The sequence below is a fragment of the Lepisosteus oculatus genome, chromosome 21 (assembly GCF_040954835.1).
Source record: "Lepisosteus oculatus isolate fLepOcu1 chromosome 21, fLepOcu1.hap2, whole genome shotgun sequence".
In the NCBI taxonomy this organism is placed as follows: domain Eukaryota; kingdom Metazoa; phylum Chordata; class Actinopteri; order Semionotiformes; family Lepisosteidae; genus Lepisosteus; species Lepisosteus oculatus.
Genome location: NC_090716.1, coordinates 10,131,832 through 10,154,715, shown reverse-complemented (window position 1 = coordinate 10,154,715; position 22,884 = coordinate 10,131,832). Strand labels below are relative to the sequence as shown.

Genomic DNA, 22,884 nt, shown 5'->3' with positions numbered 1-22,884 from the left:
GGTAAAAAGTAGATGCATTGTGGCAACTATGCCTTCAATGATGCTTTTACAAATGAAGGATTTTACGCTGCATTAAATAGTTGAAGAAGTTTACAGATGAGAGGAGCTTGTGTGCTCCATTCCGATCATATGATAGCTAGTAGCTTATTCATCAAAGTAACATAAGAAAGGTTAAAAACTAAGGAGGCTATTCTGCCTATCTGGCTAACTTGGTAGCTAGTGAGAACCCCATCCATCTGTTTGTTGAAAGAAGACTAGGTGTCTATGAGGACAACGTGGTTGCGTAGCTTGTTCTAGACCTCCACAGCACATGGTGTAAAATGTTTCTTCCGTTCTCCACTTTAAAAGCACTTTCCCTTAGTATAAGGTAGATCGGAAAATACAGGATCAGCTCTTGAAAATTCAACATGCATGTATAAATCAGTATATAAAATATATCAATGCTTAATGGAATAATTATCTAGCTTTGCTTGGTGCCAGGCCATCCCTAAGTATCAGTGACCTCATCTCCAATCATTGAGTGAAAAAAAAACTATTTATTCCCCATTGAAATTAAAATTCAGATGTTTCCAACTATATGGAGTCGGACCTTGAATATGTAATGCAATCAGTATGATTGTGGGGAGTGTATTTTGAAGCACTCAACCTATGAAGAATCCCTTCTAATCTGCACTTTTCATTCACTTCTAGTGTTGAACTGCATTTCCATCAGCACTTTCATTAGTGTTTAGGAGCTGTTGTCAGGATTATATGCTTCCAGAAACAGATTGGGGTTTTCAGAAATTGAGGCAGTTACATTACGTTGGCTCTCTGTTATCAATCTTGACACCCACCCAGCTAATAACTGACCATTCCTCTGTCTATCTGATACTGAAATATTTTTACTTGACTTTATTAGACTAGAATAGATTAGACTAATGTAACTCCTTGCTTGCTGGGTTGTCTGCTGAGGCATTAAATAGGTCAGTATGTCTTGAATTCAGTGATTTATGTGCTAGCTAAAACTGATCTGCATCAGCCTATAAGGTCTTATGTGTAAAGTGAACTAGCTTGCTATGAAATTGAACACTTTATTCTGAATATGTTTTCTTCAGCTCATTTATAATGCACTGAATGGTCTAACTCCAACTTATCTTACGGACTTCTTGCATGAGTATAGTATAGCACTTAATGTGCCTGCTCTGCTTCCTGTTTATTAAATTCTGCCCTTATCTTTTATATTATCAAAATCCTCAGAATGTTTGTATATTAACTATAATTAATTGTAAGATATACTGAGTCCTGGAACAGCTGACCTGTTTACTTTTTCATGATGCTTTAACCAGAATCCTAAATATATACTCTTATCTGCATACATAGTCAGACAAAGCTTGCAGCTATACAACTGAGAATCATAGTTTGTTGTATAGTAATAGTAGTTTATGGACTCAACTGGCATGTAATGTCAAAGACATTACTGAACTGGTATTTTCATGATGAAAGAAGATTAATTTAGATCATATTAGTGATAGAGCAATATGGAAAAATGTCCTGTATATATTGTTTTGTGTAATAATTTGGGGGTCCCTTTCTCTTTGTTTTCCTTGACAAATGATGAATATAGGAATGCATAAAAATGAGACATTACACTATGAATATTTATATTTAACATATTTTACAGCTCTAAATAGTTCATGAGTAAAGGAGCTAGATTGGAACACAAATTAGCCAAAACTGGGGGCATGTTGACCAGGATCAGAAAACCCTGCTGTTACGCATTCCCACGCGCACTGTGTTTAACAAACGCTCACGCTGCAACTAATTGACCTACAGTATCACCATGCACTCCCGTCACTGCTTCAGTTCCCCTCTTTCCTCACTTCCCTGCTCACTATTGCGGATTCTCCTCGAGCTCCCGAGTGCGCGTATGTTCTTTACTAGTTTGTGTTTGGTATCTGATCTTCGTGCTTGCTCCTCGTTTTCTATTTCTTCTTGCGTTTTGGATTGTTGCCCTATCAGTAGTCTTTCTTGCTTGTTTCCTGGAATACGTTTTTGCTTAGCGATTTGGATTGATGGTCTCCCTCTCTCCTGAGTCCTGTACAGGATCCATACCTCCTGCTGTACCTGCCCAGTTACACCTGCAATACACAATATATGAAAGGACGCCCCCCAAAATGAGGTAGGCAGTAATGTATGGTAATAACATTCAGTCCTCTGATGTTCCTGATCCAGATTGGGTTGGTGCATTGTGTATCTAGAAGCTATTTTTTTAAATCAAACTGTTGTCTTCCAGGTTTACAGCTCCAACTAAGTGATTTATCTCTGAATTGTAATGAAAGGTCAAAGTAAAATGACCAATAAAACAATCCCTTTCACTGAGCAACTAAAGTTTGTTGTGGTTTAGGCCATTGAGCATGATGTGATTCCTGAAAATCTCACATTGGCTGTCTATTACAAAGGTGCATTCTGACAGTATAGAACGTGGTGAGCTATAATAGTTTTCTGTCGCAGGAACATGTTCAGCTTTGTGACATTTCAAGTGGCACGTATGCTTGAGGGGGACAGGCAAAACAAATCTAAGCTAGTTGAAAGGTGCTAAATTAAACTGCAGTTGCCATACTATTGCTTAAGGTTATACTGAGGTTCCAATGGTCAGGGGTTCCATCTGTGTTTATTAGCAATAGCATCAGTAGATGAATATGTTTCTAGAAAGCACTTTCCTCTCTGAAGAACAAGAGATTTTTTTTTCTCCACATGCCCCTGGTTATCTTCTTAAATGAAACTGTAGGTTACTCCTACAAAACATAATCAAGCTGCAATAACTGATTAATAATTTAGACATATTCTATAAATAGTAAATTCAGAATCTGTTAAGCTAACCTTGGTGGTCAGGCTTTGAAGTACTGCACTAGATAACTTATGTTCAAATATCTAGATGGGTCAAAAACCAATTTTTTGTAAGTAATGATGTAATGTCTTTAAATTAAAAAAATAGATAGTTTATCTCCTCATAATAACAATCTTGAATTTTAAGATTAAGATGAAACTAAAATTATTTGTCTGGATCGTCATGCGCAAACACGTGTAGCACAGTGAATACCTCTAAAGCAATGTGTTAGTTTATATATATATAGATGGAGTAAATCAAATTTCAGTTAATAAATAATGAGTGAAAAAAAGATTTTATCTTGTGCTCAACGTTTACATGAATAATTTGTTTTCAGTTTGTTTCTGAGAGAATTCCTTCTTTATCTGTTTAAAAAGAGATGAGAGGAAGAGTGGTTATTCAGAATGACAGCAAACTATATTGTCTTGAAGTCAGAATTGATTGGAACCTCGTGGAATGAACATAGTATTCTGTTTGAAGCTCAATTTTTATCCTTTATGTTTGAGAGAAATGTTTCTTCCAAAACAATGACCAACTCTTTCTATACGTTGACCTTGCTTTGTGAGTCATGGATTCATGGGAGTTGAGTGGTGGCTCTGTGGCTAAGATCTGCGCCTGTGGCTGGAAGGTTGCCGGTTCGTATCCCGCGGCCGGCAGAGGAATCCTACTCTGTTGGGCCCCTGAGCAAGGCCCTTAACCCCAACTGCTCCAGGGGCGCCTTATAAATGGCTGACCCTGCGCTCTGACCCCCAGTATGTGAAAAGACAAATTCCTAATACAAGAAATTGTACTGTATATGGCCAATAAAGTGATCTTACCTTAGTCAGTAAGATATTGAAATATAGCTTGGAGTACATTTTCACTGTGGCCTATTAAGTCTCTCTATTAGGACAGGTATGTTAATGGTGAGACTAAACCTTCTAAATTGCTGCTGTTGGACTTGTTCCAACATTTTCTATAGGATTGACTCACTCAAAGTCATGTTCTTGCTCTGAATCGTTTTGGTTCACTTGGCATGATAAGTTTGACTTTCACTGAGGGTGTACTGTATTTCTTTCTTGAGGTATTTTTTTCAGCATGGAAACATGTAAAGCAAATGTTTTAACCCAGATTTTGGAATGGGGGCAGACTCTGTTCATTCACCTGCCGCTTACATCTAACAGTCAGGAGACGGCACCTGGAGACTTGCCAGTCAGCTCTGTATTTTTCACACTTCTCACTTATAACTCCCACCCATTTGGGTTATAGGTGCTCAAGTTCAGGTCATTTGTACTTAGAAACATTCCATTGATATATTCATTTCCCAACTTATTTAATTAATTTAGTTCTCCTAAACCAAAAGTTTTATTGTTCTATACATAGAAATTAATCTATTTTGCAGTAACATTGCACTTAATCATTTCCAAATGATCCCTGAATGAATTTCCATGTGGGCTTACTGATCAGAAACTGAAGCCTTCCAACCATTTCTAAAGAGTATATAGTCAATGAAGAGCCCTCTAAATGATCTTAGTCATTTTTATTTGATAAACCACACACTAAACCTGTACCAAGGAAGTATTTGGTGATCTGCCTGCCAGGCAAATATAAAAGTGACATTATGTAACAGTGGGAAACCTGGGGTATTCAAGCTACACATAAGAACAACAAAATAGAGATACTGTACAAGTTACAAAATGAATGATTTTCATTTTGAAGCACAATACAATAAGACAAAGACATTGCTGAATTAGTTGGAATTAGAATGGATCTGGGAAAAAAGTCAATAACTCAATAGCTACATGAATGCAAAGTGTAAAAGTAAGTTTATTTTTTCTTTAATTCCTGCCAAGAACATAAATCACCCCAAACCGCTGTGCCTTCTCTTTATGAACTGTAACTGATAATTTCTCCAATGCATCACTGTTGCATGTCATTTAAGATTAACATCAATGCTTAAATAAATATATAGACCTTCTCCCATTGAATAGTTGCTTTTGTATATAATTTGTCTATTAAAAACGATGAGGAAAGGATGCCAAACAAAATCTCATACATGGGAGCTTCAGTTTCATTTTTCAGATTTATGAAGGTCTTTGCCATTAGAATCAATTAATGTAGGTTAAATGCTATTATTTGTATGGAGTATTCCTTAATAAACTATAAAATACTATACAGTATATATTTAATAAAACGTGAAGCATTTAAAGCACAGTGATGACAGCAGGTCATCGATTTAAATCTCATTTGTAAGATGCCTGTACAGTATGTAGTCAAAACTAAAAGACCCAGTAATAAAATATTTGTCAGATGCTTATTTAATATGTACTGTATGTTTTACAAAAAAAAATAAATAAGCATTCACATTTTACATATTTTTAGATTTACTTTTTGTAAAAACATTGCACACTGGTAAACACAATCATGCTAGGATAAAGTAAAATTGCAGAAATAGGAGGTTAATGGGAACTTGCAAATGAACTTCTGAATTTCATTTTTTAATGCATATTGCTATCTTTCCTGACATCACAGTCAGTAGCATTTTGCTGTTTTGTTGTGGGATCAATCTTGTTTTTAGTTTTATTCAGTTTTCCTACATTAAAGTGTCAGAATAACCCATGCAGAAATACAATACAATACAATAAAAATACAACATTGGACCTTTTCACCATCGTCACCATCATTATTCTTTTTATGGTTAACAATAATCACACATTACTGCTAATTCATAGAATAAAGCGGAGGGGATGTAGATGTGTTACTAGCACAGAATATGCTGCATTTTATTTTTACATTACACTCAGTCTTTCTTTGTTTAGGAGGAACACTTAGGTAAATCAAAAGAAAATTACCCCTTCTCCGTGTTGTCCCATGCTAATGAGCCGTGCACTTGGAATGAATTAATAAAGCATGATAAAGGGAGAACATTTTATCCTTTCCAGACTGTGTGCATCCTTAAACATCAGGGAGGGCAAAATAAAAACAAAACCCTGGACCACTGACATCAAAGGCTCTTGACAAAAGAGGCCTGCTGCTACCTGTTTGTCACTCACTGTGGTCATATGCTAGATTCTGGCTGCGCTGAAGCTTCTCGGAGAGAGAGAGAGACAGGAGAGAGGGAGAGTAGGTGCACAAGAGGGAGTGAGTGAGAGAGAAAGGGAAAATGTGTTTTCTGTATGCATGATTGAGGAACATTTCAACCGGATCTCGGGTGTAGTTTAATGACATCAGTTCAGTGCATGCCTCCTGTGTACAGTAGCTAGCGCCTGGAACTAGCAGCAGATTAAAAGTCGCTACAGACGTCTATTTTACAAGCACCGTTTCTGAAGCAGAGGATGGTCAGGCTGCACTGGATGCATGGGGTCTATCAGAAGGATCATCGTCTGCTGCTACAGACTGTCTTGCTGAAATTTCAGGCAGATGTCAATGTGAGATATGAGTTCTAAGCATTACTCTGACTGGATCCCTTACAGGTACTGCCATCTATGTCTCTGCATATGCTACCATAGGCTGCACGTAATGTTTGTCTGTTTGTGGCTTCACAGGTTTGGGAATGTGGTTTCTGAGACAGGAGTAAAGTTCTGTTGCGTGGCTAATGTGCTTCAGTGTTTGACAGTGCATGTTTGCATGGACACCTCAGCAAAGATGAGGTTGGGTAGTATGTTAAAAAGTTAAGATTAATCTCCTATAATCAATGCTGTATTTATTCAGGTAATGATATAATTTTCCTGTGATTTAACATATGTGCATAGTGGAGAAGAGTCTGGAAAAAGTGTAGCTTGTCTAAACAAATTCTTATTTAGTACAAAATTTTGTACTGTTGCAAGATTATCAAAACATTCATGCTTTTTATTGGGCATGTCCCATTTAGGTGTGATCTGGTTTTAAGTTCTCAGTCTGGAATGAATTCTGATCATGAATGTACATCCTTTCCTGTGCAGTGTATCATTGATGATCTGCAGTAAATTGTTTTTCACAATTTGTCTTATGGCAAATTTAATTAAAAGGAATAACATTTTTGCTTGAATTGTAACAATTGTACACCTATTCTTTCCTCTAGAATGTTAAGGGGCTTTGCGGAGAATAAACTGATAAAATGGTAATAAATAATTTTCTGTGCAGTGTTTTTTTTTTCTGTTGTCATTTTTTAACTTTAGTTGTTTGTACAAATGTAGGTGAAACATGCAGATCCCCAAAGAGCTTTTCTTTTGTTCATTAGTCTTTTTAAGCAATCATTTCAGCATTAAACAGACTGAAGAGTGGTCAGACTTTGTTTGCCTGTGTATAATCAGACGGTAACTCTTACTTTTCCTCATAGCATAAATTAGGGTTATGTTTGGCTTCTTCCGGCCCGATAGGTTAATTCATAATTTCTGTACCAATTAACAGTTTGTGTTATATTAGGTGCAAAAGTAAGGTGTAGCTGTAGTTGATAGCATTTGGAGCCGTGCTTCTGGTGCTGCTTCTATGGAGAATCTCCCATTACCATGGTTACTCTGCTCCATCTCTTCTCATTGGTTGCTGGTTGCTATAAGTTACCAAGCCTGCTTGCTGCCTATATTGTTATGGCCGCCTATAGCGAAGCTATATTGGACCTGGTGTTTTTAAGTGTTTGAGGCTGCTATGTCTAATGAAGACATCAGGGTTGCATGCGGAGCAGACAGTGCCATGTTGTCGGAACTGATGCCCTGGCTTTTTTAAAGAAATGACTGGATGAAACTATTGGATTGAATTAGCTGTAGCAACCCACTAAGATACGTAGGCCTCTTGTTTGTAACCTTCCTTATGTTCTTAAAAGGGTTTTTGAATGCATTATTCATTTCTTTGGTGTTCATGGTTAATAATGGAGCTTTGATTGCCTAAGAGCTCGTCTGCACAAATGCTGCTAGAGCACTGTTTCTGTCATTTTTTTACTTTGAAGTATTTAATCAAGTTACAAGTATAGGCTAATTCCTCTCACCTGGTTACACCTGAAGAAAATGTTTTTCCTTTTTTCTGGTTTTCAGTAGAATTAACCTCTATGTTTTTAGCAGCTTCCTGTGGGTGCAGTGTCCTACTTGAACCTACATAATCATATTAAGCTGTGAACAATCAAACCAATTTCACAGTTTTCATTTGACTTGCAAATGTGTTTCAATATTTCTAAAAGCATAGTTTGTCCTAAAAATAAGGGAAATATTACAGATGTTAAAATTGTGGCCATAAAGCTGAGTTATGCATTGTAAGCAAATAAAATTGAATAATGCTTGTATAAATAAATAACATAAATGCAGTGATTCACATTTGGATATACAGTAGGTTTCTCAATTTTACAATTTACAGAAAATGTAAAATAAGTGAATGAAAGTTATGTTGTTAGACAATGGCATCTATACTCAAAACTAGCTTTAATTAGAGAGCTTTCAGAGATGCCATCTGTAGATTGTGAGTAGTGAATGAAAAGGGTGACACTTAAGCAATTTGTTACACCTTCTTAGTGGGATGTTGCTGGATTAGATGCCCTTCACACATGATCTCCCGGCTAGGTTACACGGTTCAAATGAAGGTTTCCTATGACAGATCTGGCGTGTTATGAAAAATGTATAAACTGGACTAATATTTAACTAGACCCAGTATGAGATTTTTCAGTGGTCTGGACTGGATTAAGTCACTCTCATTAAAACTTGATGATGCAGTTTCCGTTGCTTAGATTCCCAGAAGCTGTATTCTGCAGTCTATAGGTATGTGTTCACCTCTGTGATGCCACAACAATGACTCAGCACTGTATGTCATGCTTTCAGAACTGGTTTTAACCTATTCCTTAATGGAATTTCCTAGCAGTTCTCTTCATGCTACTTTAATACAAATGCTTTTCTTCTGGAACCATAAGTCTCATTACAAGATTCTATGTGGGTAAGTCCACAGAGGACATGTTAGACATTAATAACAATTGTGCCTGAATTATTAAGACAGGAGCAGCTGATTTTGCACAATATATTTGAAATGGGTTTCAACTAATTGATGCATGAAAAAGCCGACAGTCACCAGCCCTGCATGTTAATGTTAAAAATACCCACTTTATTTTATTCCTGATTTATTTTCAGTCTTGTCTGCACAGCAAACTAATATTTAATTTAGGTAACATACAGGACAGGGTACAGAGGCTATCATAAGATGGAATGTGAGACGATTCATCTGTGCTAGAGGAACAGATCCAGCTTTTGTAACACAAGCAACGATGACAAAAAAAAATCCATTATGCAGTTTTTTTATATTATCTGCAAAAAATTCTCCATCACAAAGCATCTAGCAGCCAGCTGCAAGAATAGTGCACAAGGGTCAGGGATGCACGCTCCAGCTGTCAGACTGAGCCAGCAGACTCTTATCTCTCTTTCCCATATTGTTGTCTGTCTGCTTTGGAGGTGCACTGGCCTCTTTGAGCTATCTGTCATGTCGAAAGGTTACATTTATGGGCTTGGTTTTGAATAATGGGCTCGGAGCAAATAATCAAGTGTCCTCGTTACCTTTCAATCGTTATATACTGTAAACCAAGTGTGTGACCTTCTTTATAGTAACTGGTGACACAGAAACTGTATATACCTTAACAGCTCATAAACACAGAGGTTTTGTTTTAGCCCTTTTCACTTCTTTATGTTTAAATGTTAAGGAAATGTATTGGGCTGGGAAGATGAGGTTAATAAGGGTTTGAATGGGTAATTTTGTATTTTTCTTTGAAATAACATCCGCGATCATGTTGGTTGGCCAGGTAGTAGACAACAGAACAAAGCTCACAAAGAGCTCCACTATAGTGTCATCTTCTAGTATTTGAATATTGACATGGAGTTGTCAGCCTTCTGCTTCTTTTGAGCAAGGAAACTGTACAGTATACAGTATGTATTTACTTGCAGGTTAAAAGGTTTTGCTGTAGTTGGTCAAAGCAGTTCAGAGAAATGCAAATTAGGGGCAATTATTAAACTGATTAAGAAGGGTACATCAAAACAGAAATGAGATAGGAGTCCTCTTGGCTGTGATTGGACTTGTCCTTGTATGGTATAGTATTAGTATAGAAAAAGTAATGTTGACCAGCAGAGTACTTTTTGTATTATTTAACATTTCTAGCAATAAAACATTTTTAGCTAAGAAATCTCTTTTAGCATGTTACACACGTTATTTAGTAAAACAGTCCACCAAGCTGCAAATCAAAACAATAAAGTCATTAAAGGAGTCTCGCTTTTCTATGAAACTGCAGCTCTATTGCTGTGAAATTTTATTGTGGACTACAGTACATGCCTGTCTTCCATTCCACACCACTGCCTGGTGTCCTGTGTACCCTGCTCATGAAGGTAGAACTCTCTTTTTTCACTACATTGTGTGAAATTAATTAATTATAAACTAAATAGAAATTGGCTTGCTCATAATTTACTTATCCAAGGCAGAGTGCTTTGTTACAATTTTAAATACGCAATAATAGCAGGGATGGAACCTTTTTCTTTTTTCTTTTTTTCATGATTGTTCATGAATTTTGCTGTGAGATCGAGTTTTGAGGAGCCTCATTCTGAAATTAAGTAGACTGCATACCTCTAGAGAAACTGTCCTGTGTAACATCTTTTGGTTTTTGTGTAATTTTTTTCTGTGCTTTATCTAATACTTCTAACGTCAAATTTGTTAATGTTTTTTTTTTACTTCTACCATAGAAATCAATATAAACTTGAATATATGACATCTGAAAAATGAATATCACTAGCAATTGCAACAAGGTAGCTTGTTGAAAAAATAAAAATAGATTAAACCTAAGCTTCTGTTGAAATAAGACATATTCAAGTGGTATTAATATTTCTAAATCATAATTATATCATTTTTATTGGTAATCCCACTCTTTAAAATGAAAATGCCTGTATATTCAAACCACATGAACTTAGAATTGAAATTTCAGTGAATAAATAACTAAAGATATGAATACAGATCTTTCTGTATGAGAGTTGCACTGTATTGCTAGTGCGAAACAAGTATTCCACTTAATGATTGTCTTATGTAATGTCTTAACATTAGTTGTCTTCACAGTATTTTTCCAGGACATTAGGGATAAATAGTTTTGCACACGATTTTATTGCACTTCCTTATTCTGTGTTTATTGCAAACGTCTAGTGCCAAAAAATGCTAATGAATGGAAACAAAGGTTATTGGATGAGTGTATACTAATATTTGACAATAAACAACTCTCACCCTTTAACACTCGCTCTTTATTTCTGGAAGCATCAAAGCTGTATGAAGTTAATTGTGTTCATGGGGTTACTTCCAGAATTTCAATCTGTGACTCACTGCTGAATTTATACCCCTTAATTTTTTTTATTGTGAGGTTTAATTTAAATATTTTTTTGCTTTTAGTGTGTAGGATTTTGTAGAATTTTTAAGGTAACCAGCCCACTGGGCAATTCTGTTATATATTATGTTTTTTGAAAAATCACCTTGAATTCCCTGAATAATGTATATGCATGTTTAGATGTCATATCTGCAGTAGATGTTCCCTAATTTCCAGTTGTATTATAGTTATATTAGTATAGTGTAATATCATTGTACTGTAAGCCTATGCTACCACTCAGAGCTGACAAAAAGGAAACTTGTCAGTGGTATGCTTTTGAGATCACTATTCAGAATGGAAAATCCAGTCAAGCATGTTGTAAAATGTAAAATTCCATGTAAGCGGTATGTGTATTTTGGCGGTTGTAGTTCAGGTGGGTAGCTGCGTCAGCATGCTTAGGCTGCAAAGGAACAAGTAATAGGTTTATTCCATGCTGAAAAAAAGAAGAAGAAAGAGAACACAACGTTTCGGCCGTGGAGCCTTCTTCAGGTGTATTTTGGCTGCACTGTACAACTACCCTGTGCGCGGTGACCTCTTCTCTCAGTGGTCAGCTTCAGTTCAGACAATCCCTCAGCAGAGCACTTCAGCATCTCATTAACAAGAGTCTTTGGTCGGCAGTTCTTTTACTTCTCATTCATTATATGGCATGAATTATGGAAAAAGTAATAAAATAGCAGCTACCGTATGTTACATCCAAGAGGTTTCCTGAAGACAGTTTATTTAGGACCGTAGCCACTAAAATATTTGGAAATGCAAATATTATACAAATCTAACAAATCTATTATACATATTACTGTAAGTAAATGTGCCGAGTAGGGCAGAAGAACAACACCTTTACTTCTTCAGATAGTTGAACCATTTGATTGAAAAATTATTCTTACTACAGTTTACAGGTACGCTTTTGGGTGTGTGCTCCCATGCGGTATTTCAGTGTGGTTTGACAGCAGCTCGTTGTGTGACCTAAAGCCGTTAAAGGGGGTGATCAGGTCTGCCCAGTCCATTTTTGAAGTACAAGTTCTATATTGTGGACTTTTTTACAACGCTCTGTCTCAGGAAGGCTGGGAGTATTGCTAAGGATAACAGTCATCCTGGTTTCTCACTTTTCTCTCCCCTTCCCCTCTGGTAAGCCTTACAGGAGCATAAAGGCACGTATCTCCAGATTCAGAGACAGTTTCTTCCTGCAAGCTGTCAGATTATTGAATTCTACCTCTGGCGCTGACCCACACTGATGTTATTTCTTGCACACGGCTTGTGCTGACTTGTATTGAAGTTGTATGTAATTTAACTTTGTTATTGTTGCTGCTGTTCTGTGTTTATATTTTGGGGTTTTTCTTAATATCTTTGCATTCGAGCATACATGAAAATGAGCAAACTGCATGCGTGCATGTGATAAATTGAATTGAAGTTATGTGTAGCTCTGCAAAAATCTAAAAATGCAATATTTATGAAGTGTAAATGGTGGGTGAAACACATCACTCTATTAACACTCAGACTGTGTTTTCTCTGCAGTGTTCTTGATGACGAGGGCAGCAGTCTTCGGCAGCAGAAGCTGGACAGACAGGTAGGCCTAAGATGGCGTGTGGCTTTCTCCTCTCTCTGACTAGACACACTGACTAACTTAATTACAGCACTGTCCTTAAATTAGCTTCCTTTGTTTTCCCGTGGTTGGTAATGCAATAGAGATGTAATTAATTCATCATTTTCATTTGAGAGAACAGAGCGAGTCAGAATGGCATAATTGTGAATGGATAAAAAGCAAACAGCAGCTCTAACCAGGCATAATTCCCTGAGGAGCACAATTGTAAATAGGCCTGCCATCCATTTTCTCTGGATACCTAGGCACATGTTTATATGTTTGGATTTTAAAAATACTGTATGTTATTTTTACCAGTCTCTTGTAACTCAGTTTTTTACCTTGAATAAAACATACTGTAGCAGGGCACAAGTGGTCTTCAAAATCCAAACTAGTTTAGGTGGTAGCTTTGGGCTTTCTAGAAAATAGCACTTAGCACTTGGAAAATAAGATTCTGACTTTAGAAGGTAGAGCATGAAGCAACAAAGCATCTAAGAATCCAATTTAACTTAAGTGACTCAGTACTGAAAATCATGACTGGCTTTAGTTTCATGTCTGCAATTAACATCGATCCCTGGTTGCAATTTCAAGAAGAGACATTGTTCCTTTATAATTGATGTGATTTTCTTTGCCAGGCCAATTCAGGCTCAAATTGCAAAGATATTTTAGTTGACACCAGAGGTTTATGAAGTGGCACCAGAATGAAGTTTCATCTACTCTGACTGTCACATTGCCTGTACTGGAGAAGTCAGTTCAAGAAATATGTGTGGGTTGGTATAGAATAATAAAATGTACCCTCTTGTTCTTCCATTTTCCTGTTTTTGGAAAAGAGGACATGTGGTTTGACTATGGAGACTGGCTCAGACACAGTGAACAGTTTTATAATTCAGTTTTTGCTCCAGCTTTGCTGATTGTTCAAAATAATGTCACAGTGCAGGAATTCCCACTACTAAGACTGCCAGGTGTGTCTGTTCATTTATTCACAGTGAACTGCAGAGATCCACACCTATGAACACCAGGGCCTCTGAGATGATCATTAGGATCAACTTAATAGTTCTGTCAGATGGCTACTAATCAGCTCGTGCTGTTAAAGTCTTAAGTCCTTTGGTGCCATGGGTTGTAGATGCAAGAAAACAAAAACAACTTTTTGAAGCTGTTTTTTTTACTTTAACATTGCAATCTTTTTTTTTTAATCGCCAGGGAAGAGATATTTTAAAAAGTATCTTGATTTCCTTAAAGGCTTATGCTTGTAAGACACATAACGCATTACATAAAATAACAACAACATCTTACTTTTGGTTGTCATTATAAGAAACAAATAGTCATTTCATACGAGAAGGAACATCCGTATTCGTAAGATATGTTGAAGAGATCTCAAGTCACTAAATAATCTGAATGCTTTTATGACAATTAAAAAAAACCCCTACTGCAATATTTTGATTTGAACTTTTCCAAAAATATCAATTTAAGAAAATAGTCCCCTTGATTTTCAGGGTTATATCTGCATATTGTGTTGATTTGCATTCACTGTTAAAATGTAAAAATGGCATATATGCAGTATAAATAAAGTAAAAATGATGTATATAGACATACATATGTACATTATAAGACAGAAAATCCTCACAGCTTCTATGTTTTATGCAGTGTATACTATTGGACATTTTTCTCATTGAGAAACCCAATTTGCAATGACTTAAATACTAATGTCTGACTAAATGACATTGGAGCATGAGATAAAGTAGACAACTTGGATTATTATGCAACACATCCAGCAGGTGTCAGTGTCATTCCCAATGGTTAAAAAAGAACATCTCTTTCTGCCCTGGACAAAGCTTCCCAGGGGCAAACATTTCACTTTCCACTGTCCCCCTTCAGCTGAAAAACACAGCACATGAAGAAAACTTCCAACGACTTCCAATCTATGTTCTTCTTTACCACTGGCAACTGGCAATCGAGTGAAAAAATCTGTGTACATAATACATACACCTCTATGTTAATTTCCCCCACAATGGACTTTGATAACTCCTGTCACAGACAAGTTGCTGATCGGGATTTGAAGGCACTGGCAATTGTGCATCTCCTGTAATTCGCTTCTAATGGATGAGTGCAGAAATGACACCAAACAAAGAAAAGCAAACTGGCAGGTGTATAATGATCTTTATATTACAGCTAGAGGGAATGTTGGATTTGAGACCTTTTCACATCTTACTTACATGAATAATACTCAATACATTAAAATTAGTAAGTGCGAAACTAAGATTTTGTATGCTAACTGACATTAGCTGTCTTTGATCATAACATCTCATTTGTAATGAGGGGTTATATATTACTGAAGACCAAAAGCCTCCATGCATAATTTATCACAGTGCAATTAACTGTATTTCCTTATTAAGTTAAAATCAACTGCCTACAATACTTTGAAATGTCCCTCCCTGGGGTTTGTAAGACAAATGCAGATATCATGCACAAATCTACATTTCACTTAAGAATGTACAGTAGTTATTACATTTTGCAGTGTTACAGCTGTATTGTGGTATGATTCTATACCTTTTTAACAAAACAGCCAGAGTAATCATTGTAAATCACTTTAGGAGTAATTAAAATGCCGTTTATATTCTATTGACGTCAAAGCTGTTTTCTGACGGAACACGATGTTCCTTTTCTGACATTTGCTCCCAGAAATGGGCAAAACAAAAAATGTACTGCGTGTTGGCTGAGTGACTGTTAGCCAATTATATCACAAGACATTTACTGTAGGAAGAGAAATTTGCAGATGCCTTTAATTATAGTAAATATCCTCAAAGGAGGTGAAAATTGAAGCAGTTAAAGCATAAACATCACTTCATCTTTATAAGAAGGGCAACAGGACCCTTAGTTTTCTGTTGAAGTTTATTATTCTATACTGCACTGGAGAGCTGAAGTTTTATATATTTTAAATTGCATATGCAAAGGCTTTGAGAACCAAATTAATCATTCTACAAATACACATTTGAAAAAAAAAAGTCAATTACATGAATGTGATGAAAGAAATGCAATAAAAATGGAAAAAATACAAACCCAGGTTTGATTAATAGAATCTTTTGGAAAACAAGTTTTTAGGTCTAGGCAGTTCCGCAAAATTGGATGCGCTTGCTATTAATTTCTTCATTTTGGTTTGAGGATCTTTTGCTGATGATATGGATTCCCTGTCAAAAACAAATTGGGCTACCCTTTTATGTAGAAATAAATCTGTACACTTGAGTTGGACTAGACAATATTTTATAATGAACTTTACTTTATCATTGAATTGCTTTTCTGTCAACAGAAAGATTGAAATGTTCTAGATCTTAATAGTGGCACTTGTTGTGCACCTATTCACCCATTCTAATATTAAAGTATTTAAACATTAAAAGACTGTTGACATGTGAATTTAGTGTTAAATGTCAGTGCCTGCATGCTGTCCCACAGTTCCTTGTAAAAATGCTGTGTAGTAATTCATATGAATTGTCATTGACATTTACTGACTAATGTCAAAAGAAGTCAAGTGGCTTTTCTGTAATGCCCAGGTTTTCCACTATTGGCCTCATGGCATATTTACAGAAAAAGGAGCAGGAAGATGTAGAAAGAGTCTGTTGGAAAAGAGGCTAAATAGTAGTTGGTTCTGAATGTAACTCAATAGAAGCTATGTAGAGATGAAGACAGAATTAGATCCACTAATTGATTTCTGTGGTTCGGCTGCTCGTGATTGATTAAGCTAGGCTGATCACTGTGTTTCTATTCAAAACTAATTTAAGCCTGTAAAAGAACTGGGAAAAAAATCTATTGAACCATACTGTGCAAGTTATGACTATGGCAAGAAGCCATTGATAGATCATTTTTCAGATTTGCTTTTAACCTCTTTGGGTTTTTCTAAAAATATGTGATGAAAACACTTGTTAATTTCCTGCAAAAGGAGAGAGTAGATTTCTTCAGTTTAAAGCCATCCGTTCAGTTGCAGTTGGGATTTTTACAAATTATAATAATGCAAATTTTCCCTTTTTTCACCCTTGCTGCATAGTTATTGTACAGGGTAAAGTTTTAAGAGGAGTTGCGCTTCAACAGACTCATTAGAGCAGCTTAGTAATTGAAATTGTTCTTGTAAGTCTCACTTGAAGCTTTACAAGCTGCTCCTTTGGGATCTTTTATAGAGTACTCTCTCCTAATCATAGGTGACTATGATTAGGCCATGTGGAATGTTTTTCAGCATTTATGACAACTCTGTAGCTTTTATGATAGAGGAAATCCCTAAAAACATTCATAAAGTAATTTGCAGCAGTGGAAATTCAAAATCACCAAAGTTATAGAGCAGGAAAAATGTTAAATATAAAAGGTAGTAAAAGGCATTTGTGGTTCACTGCTCAACTGATGTGCAATTTTGATATTTAAAGCTGAATCAAGCAATAATGTTACCAGTTACATCTCCAAACCCCCATCTGTCTGCCAATTTATGAGGTCAAGAAGGAAACATTTAAAAAGCCATTTTCCCGTTAAGAATAATGTACATTGCTGAGTGGAAATCGAATCTAAAAAATAATCAGTTTTCTTTAAGTACAAAGTAGTGTGTAGTTCTGCAGTCAATTAATATTTGTACAACAAAGAGATCAAGTTAAAATGAGTCTTTTTGTTCAGTGAAAGGGAGTGTGGGAGTAATTTAATTTTTCATCTGACAATTTGTGCTTTTCATTGTGCTCCAGTGCTGCCCAGTGGATCTGCCTGTGTTGCTCCTGGACATGGATGAAAAAAAAAAACACTAGAAAAGTGTTCATCTACAGAGTGAATGAAGCTTAGTTCAAGGCCTGTCTCATTTTTATTCTCAATGTTACAGTCAACTTCTAAATATGATTGACATTTAAAAAGTCAGAATACATCATCCTTATGTAAGTAACTGACGGTACGAGTTTGTGTTGTGACAGCATTTCCTTTCCTGAATGTTGCTTCACGGTTACACAAACCTCCCTTTATTATTTTTTGTCTTTTAAAAAAAAATCAAAGAACATAAAGCAGTATTGTTCTAATCTTCAGTGTTTTTAGTCACAGCAGGATGAGTTTATCAGTTTAGGATCTGTTGTTTCTCTAAACTTACAGAATTCAATTAAACGTGTCTTAAGATTTGTTGTGCTTAGTTACGAACACCTTGTACATTCAATTTACACATACCATTTGCTTGCCAGAATACTTTTTTACATCAGATATGAAAATATGTGAAGGATGTTCATTGGGAATGCTTGTAAATTAACATTAAAATCTCAACCAGTGCTTTTTACTCAAAGGGATGCTTGTAACATTAAGGTCCCAAGAACCTAAGATTATAGGAACCTTAGAAATCTTTACAAAATGATTTTGATGAGATCCTTTAATAAATTTAGTATTTGCTACTAAATAAATAAAGTCATAGCTACTAAATCAATAATTGCTATCTCTTATTGTAACATTCTTAAAGTAAAACAGCCAAAAATAATAGTTCATTTAGTACCTTCTGCTGTAAACTTTAATTAAAAAATAGTTGACAATGTACTGAACTTTTCTTGGCTATGCTGCATTGCCTCTTCTTTCACTGGAGAGGCTTCAGTACACCAGTAACATACAGTATAAGGGTCATCCTGTTAAGACAAGGTCACTCTATTTAAAAAAATTAAATATCTGCAACTGCACAGATTATGTCAAAACACTGCAACAGGGAGGCAAAAAATCTGTGAGAGCTGCCCCCCCCCTCCCCACCCTAAGAAAAGAGAAAACAGGGTTTGTCGTTGTTGAAGCCCGCCTCTGCCACTCCACCTGTACAAGGCTGGCACTGCTCTGGGTAAGATGGTTGGTGCCTCTGGCGAATGCCCACATTTGAACAAAAGCGTGCAAATATTATTGCATACACAGGAAGACCTCCATAACAGCTGCCATATTAAAGTTCAGTATTAGTTCCATATTAGTTCAGATCTAAGAATTATCACCGACAATAGCAACCTGCTACCTTGAGCTGACATCAAGGGCCCTATAATGTTGAGAATGCTCCAACAACAAAAGACAATGTCATTCCATGGCACGGACCTCAGCAAACCTTCTGTGGTGTCTCCTTCATACTACTTCACTGCACAATAAGACCGCACTTGGCTTCATCATAATAAAGCACCCTTGCAGTTGCTACCGAGTCATTTTGAACTTGCTCGCCAAAGCAGCGGTGTAGGGCAGGGATTGTTTCCAACCCCTTCTGTTGCAGATGTGTTCTGACGGATGTGTTTTGGAAGTATTTTGCACTCGAGTGGTTTTAATTCTGCGTGTGACCGATGAGATCTTGGATGTGGCCAAGATGGCAGTGATGGCGACCCCCACGCTACTTCTGCTCAATGACTCTTCTCAGGGTGCTGCTGGTCTCCAGGCAGCATGGCTTTTCCTGGAGGGTCTTTTAAAACCATGAATCAGGTTCTCTGTTTTCCTGTAGGATCAGTGAAGGGTTTTAGCGCCCTGTGGTTTGGTTCACTGAAGCAAGACAGTGGGGAAGAGGGGCAACTAGGCTGACGTTGTCTTCCTGTAGACCGACCTGGGCCTTTGGTGGCGATAGTGTAACCTGAGGCCCGTGTCTTCCAGCGAGCGCTTCTGGAACAGAAGCAGAAGAAGAAGCGCCAGGAGCCGCTGATGGTGCAGGCAAACGTCGATGGCCGCTCTCGCACCCGCAGGGCGAAGCAATCGGAGGAGCAGGCTCCACTGGTGGAGTCCTACCTCAGCAGCAACAGCAGCACCATCTACCACGGTAAGAGACACCAACATGTGACCCGTGGCAACCTGTTTCTGTAATTAGCTCTAGAAAATACGTGACCTTTTCTGTCTCTTGATTCTGTGCTTTTTCTCACGGCATCATTTGTGTCCGCAGAGACAAAACCATAGTAAATCACCACAGGAAATATTGACCAGACTGAGGAGCTTAATCACTTCTATGCTGTTCGACTATTGAAACTGTACTTTCACTATTGTAATTAACACATGTTCTGTTTGAGGGCAGCAAGGTGGTGCATTTCTACATTCCAGCGCTGTGGCCCTGGGTTCAAGGCCCAGGGGTGCTATCTGTGAGCGGTTCTCCTCGTGTTGGTGTGGGTATTCCTCTGGGCGCACTAGTTTAATTCCACAGTCCCAAAACAGACTGGTAGGTTAATTGGCTTCTGAGAAAAATAGCATTGGAGTGAATGTGTCAGGACAGGCTCCGACTCCCCTATGACCCTGTGTTTGATAAAGCAGTTAGACAATGGATAGATGAATTTTCTGTTTAAGAGTATGATTGACCCAAATGGCTATTTATGCAGTTCTTTAAAAACAAAGGAAATATGTTTTTTGCCTACAGTTGCAGATACTGATGAAAAAAACAATAGCTTTTTATCAAGTACGATCTGAAATATTGCCTCCAACTACATTCTAGGTAGGTTTGTCTTTGTGTGTGAGTTATCAATGACCGAGAGCCATACATAAGATTCTGGCATAGAGTCCAAGCTTTCCATGAAGATAAATTACCTACTGAAAGTCAGTTCACATTTTAAATTTCTTTGTCCTTAACACAATAAAATGTGTTTGATAAAGAGGGTAATTTGTATCTTGTGTATAATGGGGACTGTAAACTAGATACTCTGTTACAGAGTTGGCAGTACAAGCTCTTCTCCTGAGTTTGCTACCAAACAAAGGACATGAACTGTAATATAAAAAAGATTGATATAGTCTGAAGCTACCGTGCATTTACAGCAGGGCTCATAGCACATTTCACCACAAAAGCTATAAAGCTACTTAATCATTGAGTGGGGTAAGATTAGACTCAAGGGAATACTTAAGTTCTCAACTGCATCAAAAATATAAGACTTACTGTAAATATCTGTCAGGAAACAATGTAGCTTTGTTCTTTGTCCTGCTGAGATTTGTCTAACTGTAATAAGAGGTCCTGTCAATCCACAGTCCAGTTTGATTTTTTAACATCAATCAATCAGTCTTCTTCTTTGAAGGTAACCCACAAGTAAGATCTTTATTTCCTTAATTCTTCTTTTAGTTCACTATTATTGTAATATGAACTAAACATTGCACAAAAGCACTCTGACTTGTTATACAAATTGTTTAATTCATTCCAAAGCTGGCTTAGAGTAGGTTTTCATTTAGACTTGAATCATTAATACCATTTTCCCCCCAAGAAGTAATTTACAGCTTTCAGTTTTGTAATGGGGAATTAAAATAGTATAGGTTATATAAACATTGCAGGGAACCGAATAATCATTGATCTCTTTATGGTCTTAAAAATATGAAGACAACTTAAATACTCAGTCGATACTAAAAACATGCTTTACCAAGTACAATGAAAGGCCTTTTACTCAAATATAGAGATGTCTCTAACTTTCACTTTATAAAACACAGCATAGCATCAAGAAAAAAAATTCTGGGCTTGAATGTCATGTGGAACCTCAGAGCAGTAAGACAAAAAAATTCTAGATTATTGCAAAAGAAAATCCCTTCAAGTGCAAACATTGTCATACAGCGAATTCCAGTAGGAGCCTGGCTGTACAACCAATTGGCAAATTGGTGTTTCGAGTTAGTGATAAAGACTACTGGACTACTGTCAACTGATCATGAGCCATTTCTCGTTCAATAATTACAAAAGATACAGAGCCCGATCCCAAGAAAGCAGCATAAAAACTGCCAACATATTGTGAAAAAACAGAGCGTACATCTCTAGGGAGATGGTACTGCCACAAGCTGAAAACACAATATTTATAAAATCTTCAAAGCCAAACATCTTTGGGAGTTTATTCTCAATTTGAATGTCACATTCTTTGTTATGAGATGGAAATTCAGTGTGTGCTTCTGATACATATTTTTTAATGTATCAGGAAAGAGGCAAAACCCCAACTCCGTGAACTATATTATTGCCAAGACCAGGCTGTTATACCTTAAACTGACTGGGATGAAGCCAGATTATTTCCTTAATCCTCAATCTGTTTACTCTCAAACTTGTTGGGGTTTTCCCTGAATATTTTTCTTACATTTGTTACAATAACCATACTTTCATTTTGTTATTGTTGTTACTTACAACATCATGACATCATCTGCTGCCAGGCCTTCTAAAAAGATGGTCTTTATATAATATATAAGTCATAAATAAGTATATATATACAGTAATTCATGTCTTTGCTGGGCTACCTTGCTTTGAAACAAGCAGAGGATTCTGTCAGCCAAACCAATACTTAATTACAAGTAATATCTTTTAAATATAGGAGGAGCATGCGTTTCTTGTGTTCCTCACAGTTTCCATTCATTAAGCTAAATGATTTTAATCCATGGACCTAACGCACAAAGCTATCCTTCATGAATTATTGAAAGAAAACAATTTCAAATCTGGGAATGATTTTGGCTGTTATTGGATTCTTTAATTTGAAGGCCTTGAAGTTTCATGAAACAGTTGAATATGTGTTCAATAATTCATGGCTTCAGCTTGAGCAAGAGAGGCCTTTCATTTCCTAAACGCTGAAAGGAACAAAATATAAAGGATGAATGAAGTATGTAAGCGAAGAAGAACAATATTCTTCTTGCCAGTGATGTCTCTTTACTAGTTAGTTTTAGTTACTAGCTAAGACTCAATTGTATTGGGTGGCTGAAAATTATAATACATGTACTGTACATGTAGCACCCATCCAAATATTGTCTCATTTTATAACACTCCCATCAATTTCCTTTTCAGGCAGAAGTCATAATGCATATTACTTTCAGGTAAACCGCTGATTTTAAAACGTGACTGCTTTGCAGAGCCAAGGGTGCAATGATTAAATAACAGCTGCAAAATGCTTGAGCTATACTACAACTAGAATAACAAAAACAAGGGCATCCTATAATCTTGCTTTTAGTTTCCTTCTTCTTTCCCTCTGCCTCTGATATTTCTTTTCTTTTTTTTTCTATGGCAATCAATTTATCTTCTTTGCTGGCTATTTTTTGAATAATTGCTTGCGAACCTGGCGCTCATCTTAGAAGCAGGGTATGTCTCTGTGGCTTGTTTGGCTATTAAGGTTTTCTGCAGGGAGTTTATTAGATTACAAAATAGAAAAGCAGCTCATTAGTCTACCTTACATTTCATTTGTTCATAAAGAAACAACAGCC

The 22,884-nt window shown here is 36.6% G+C and overlaps 1 protein-coding gene across 3 annotated transcripts in view; it reads left to right on the top strand.

Moving 5' to 3' along the window:
* tub (TUB bipartite transcription factor) overlaps positions 1-22,884 on the top strand; it is a 64,746-nt gene that overhangs the window by 29,433 nt on the left and 12,429 nt on the right. For 2 of the 3 annotated variants that reach the window (XM_015338442.2, XM_015338438.2), the window contains exons 2-3: positions 12,693-12,744; positions 19,354-19,516. In XM_015338442.2, coding sequence (XP_015193928.1) covers positions 12,693-12,744; positions 19,354-19,516 — 215 coding nt within the window. Of the gene's footprint in view, positions 1-5,968; positions 6,319-12,692; positions 12,745-19,353; positions 19,517-22,884 lie in introns of those variants that run through there. The other variant, XM_015338440.2, reaches the window with a different exon arrangement.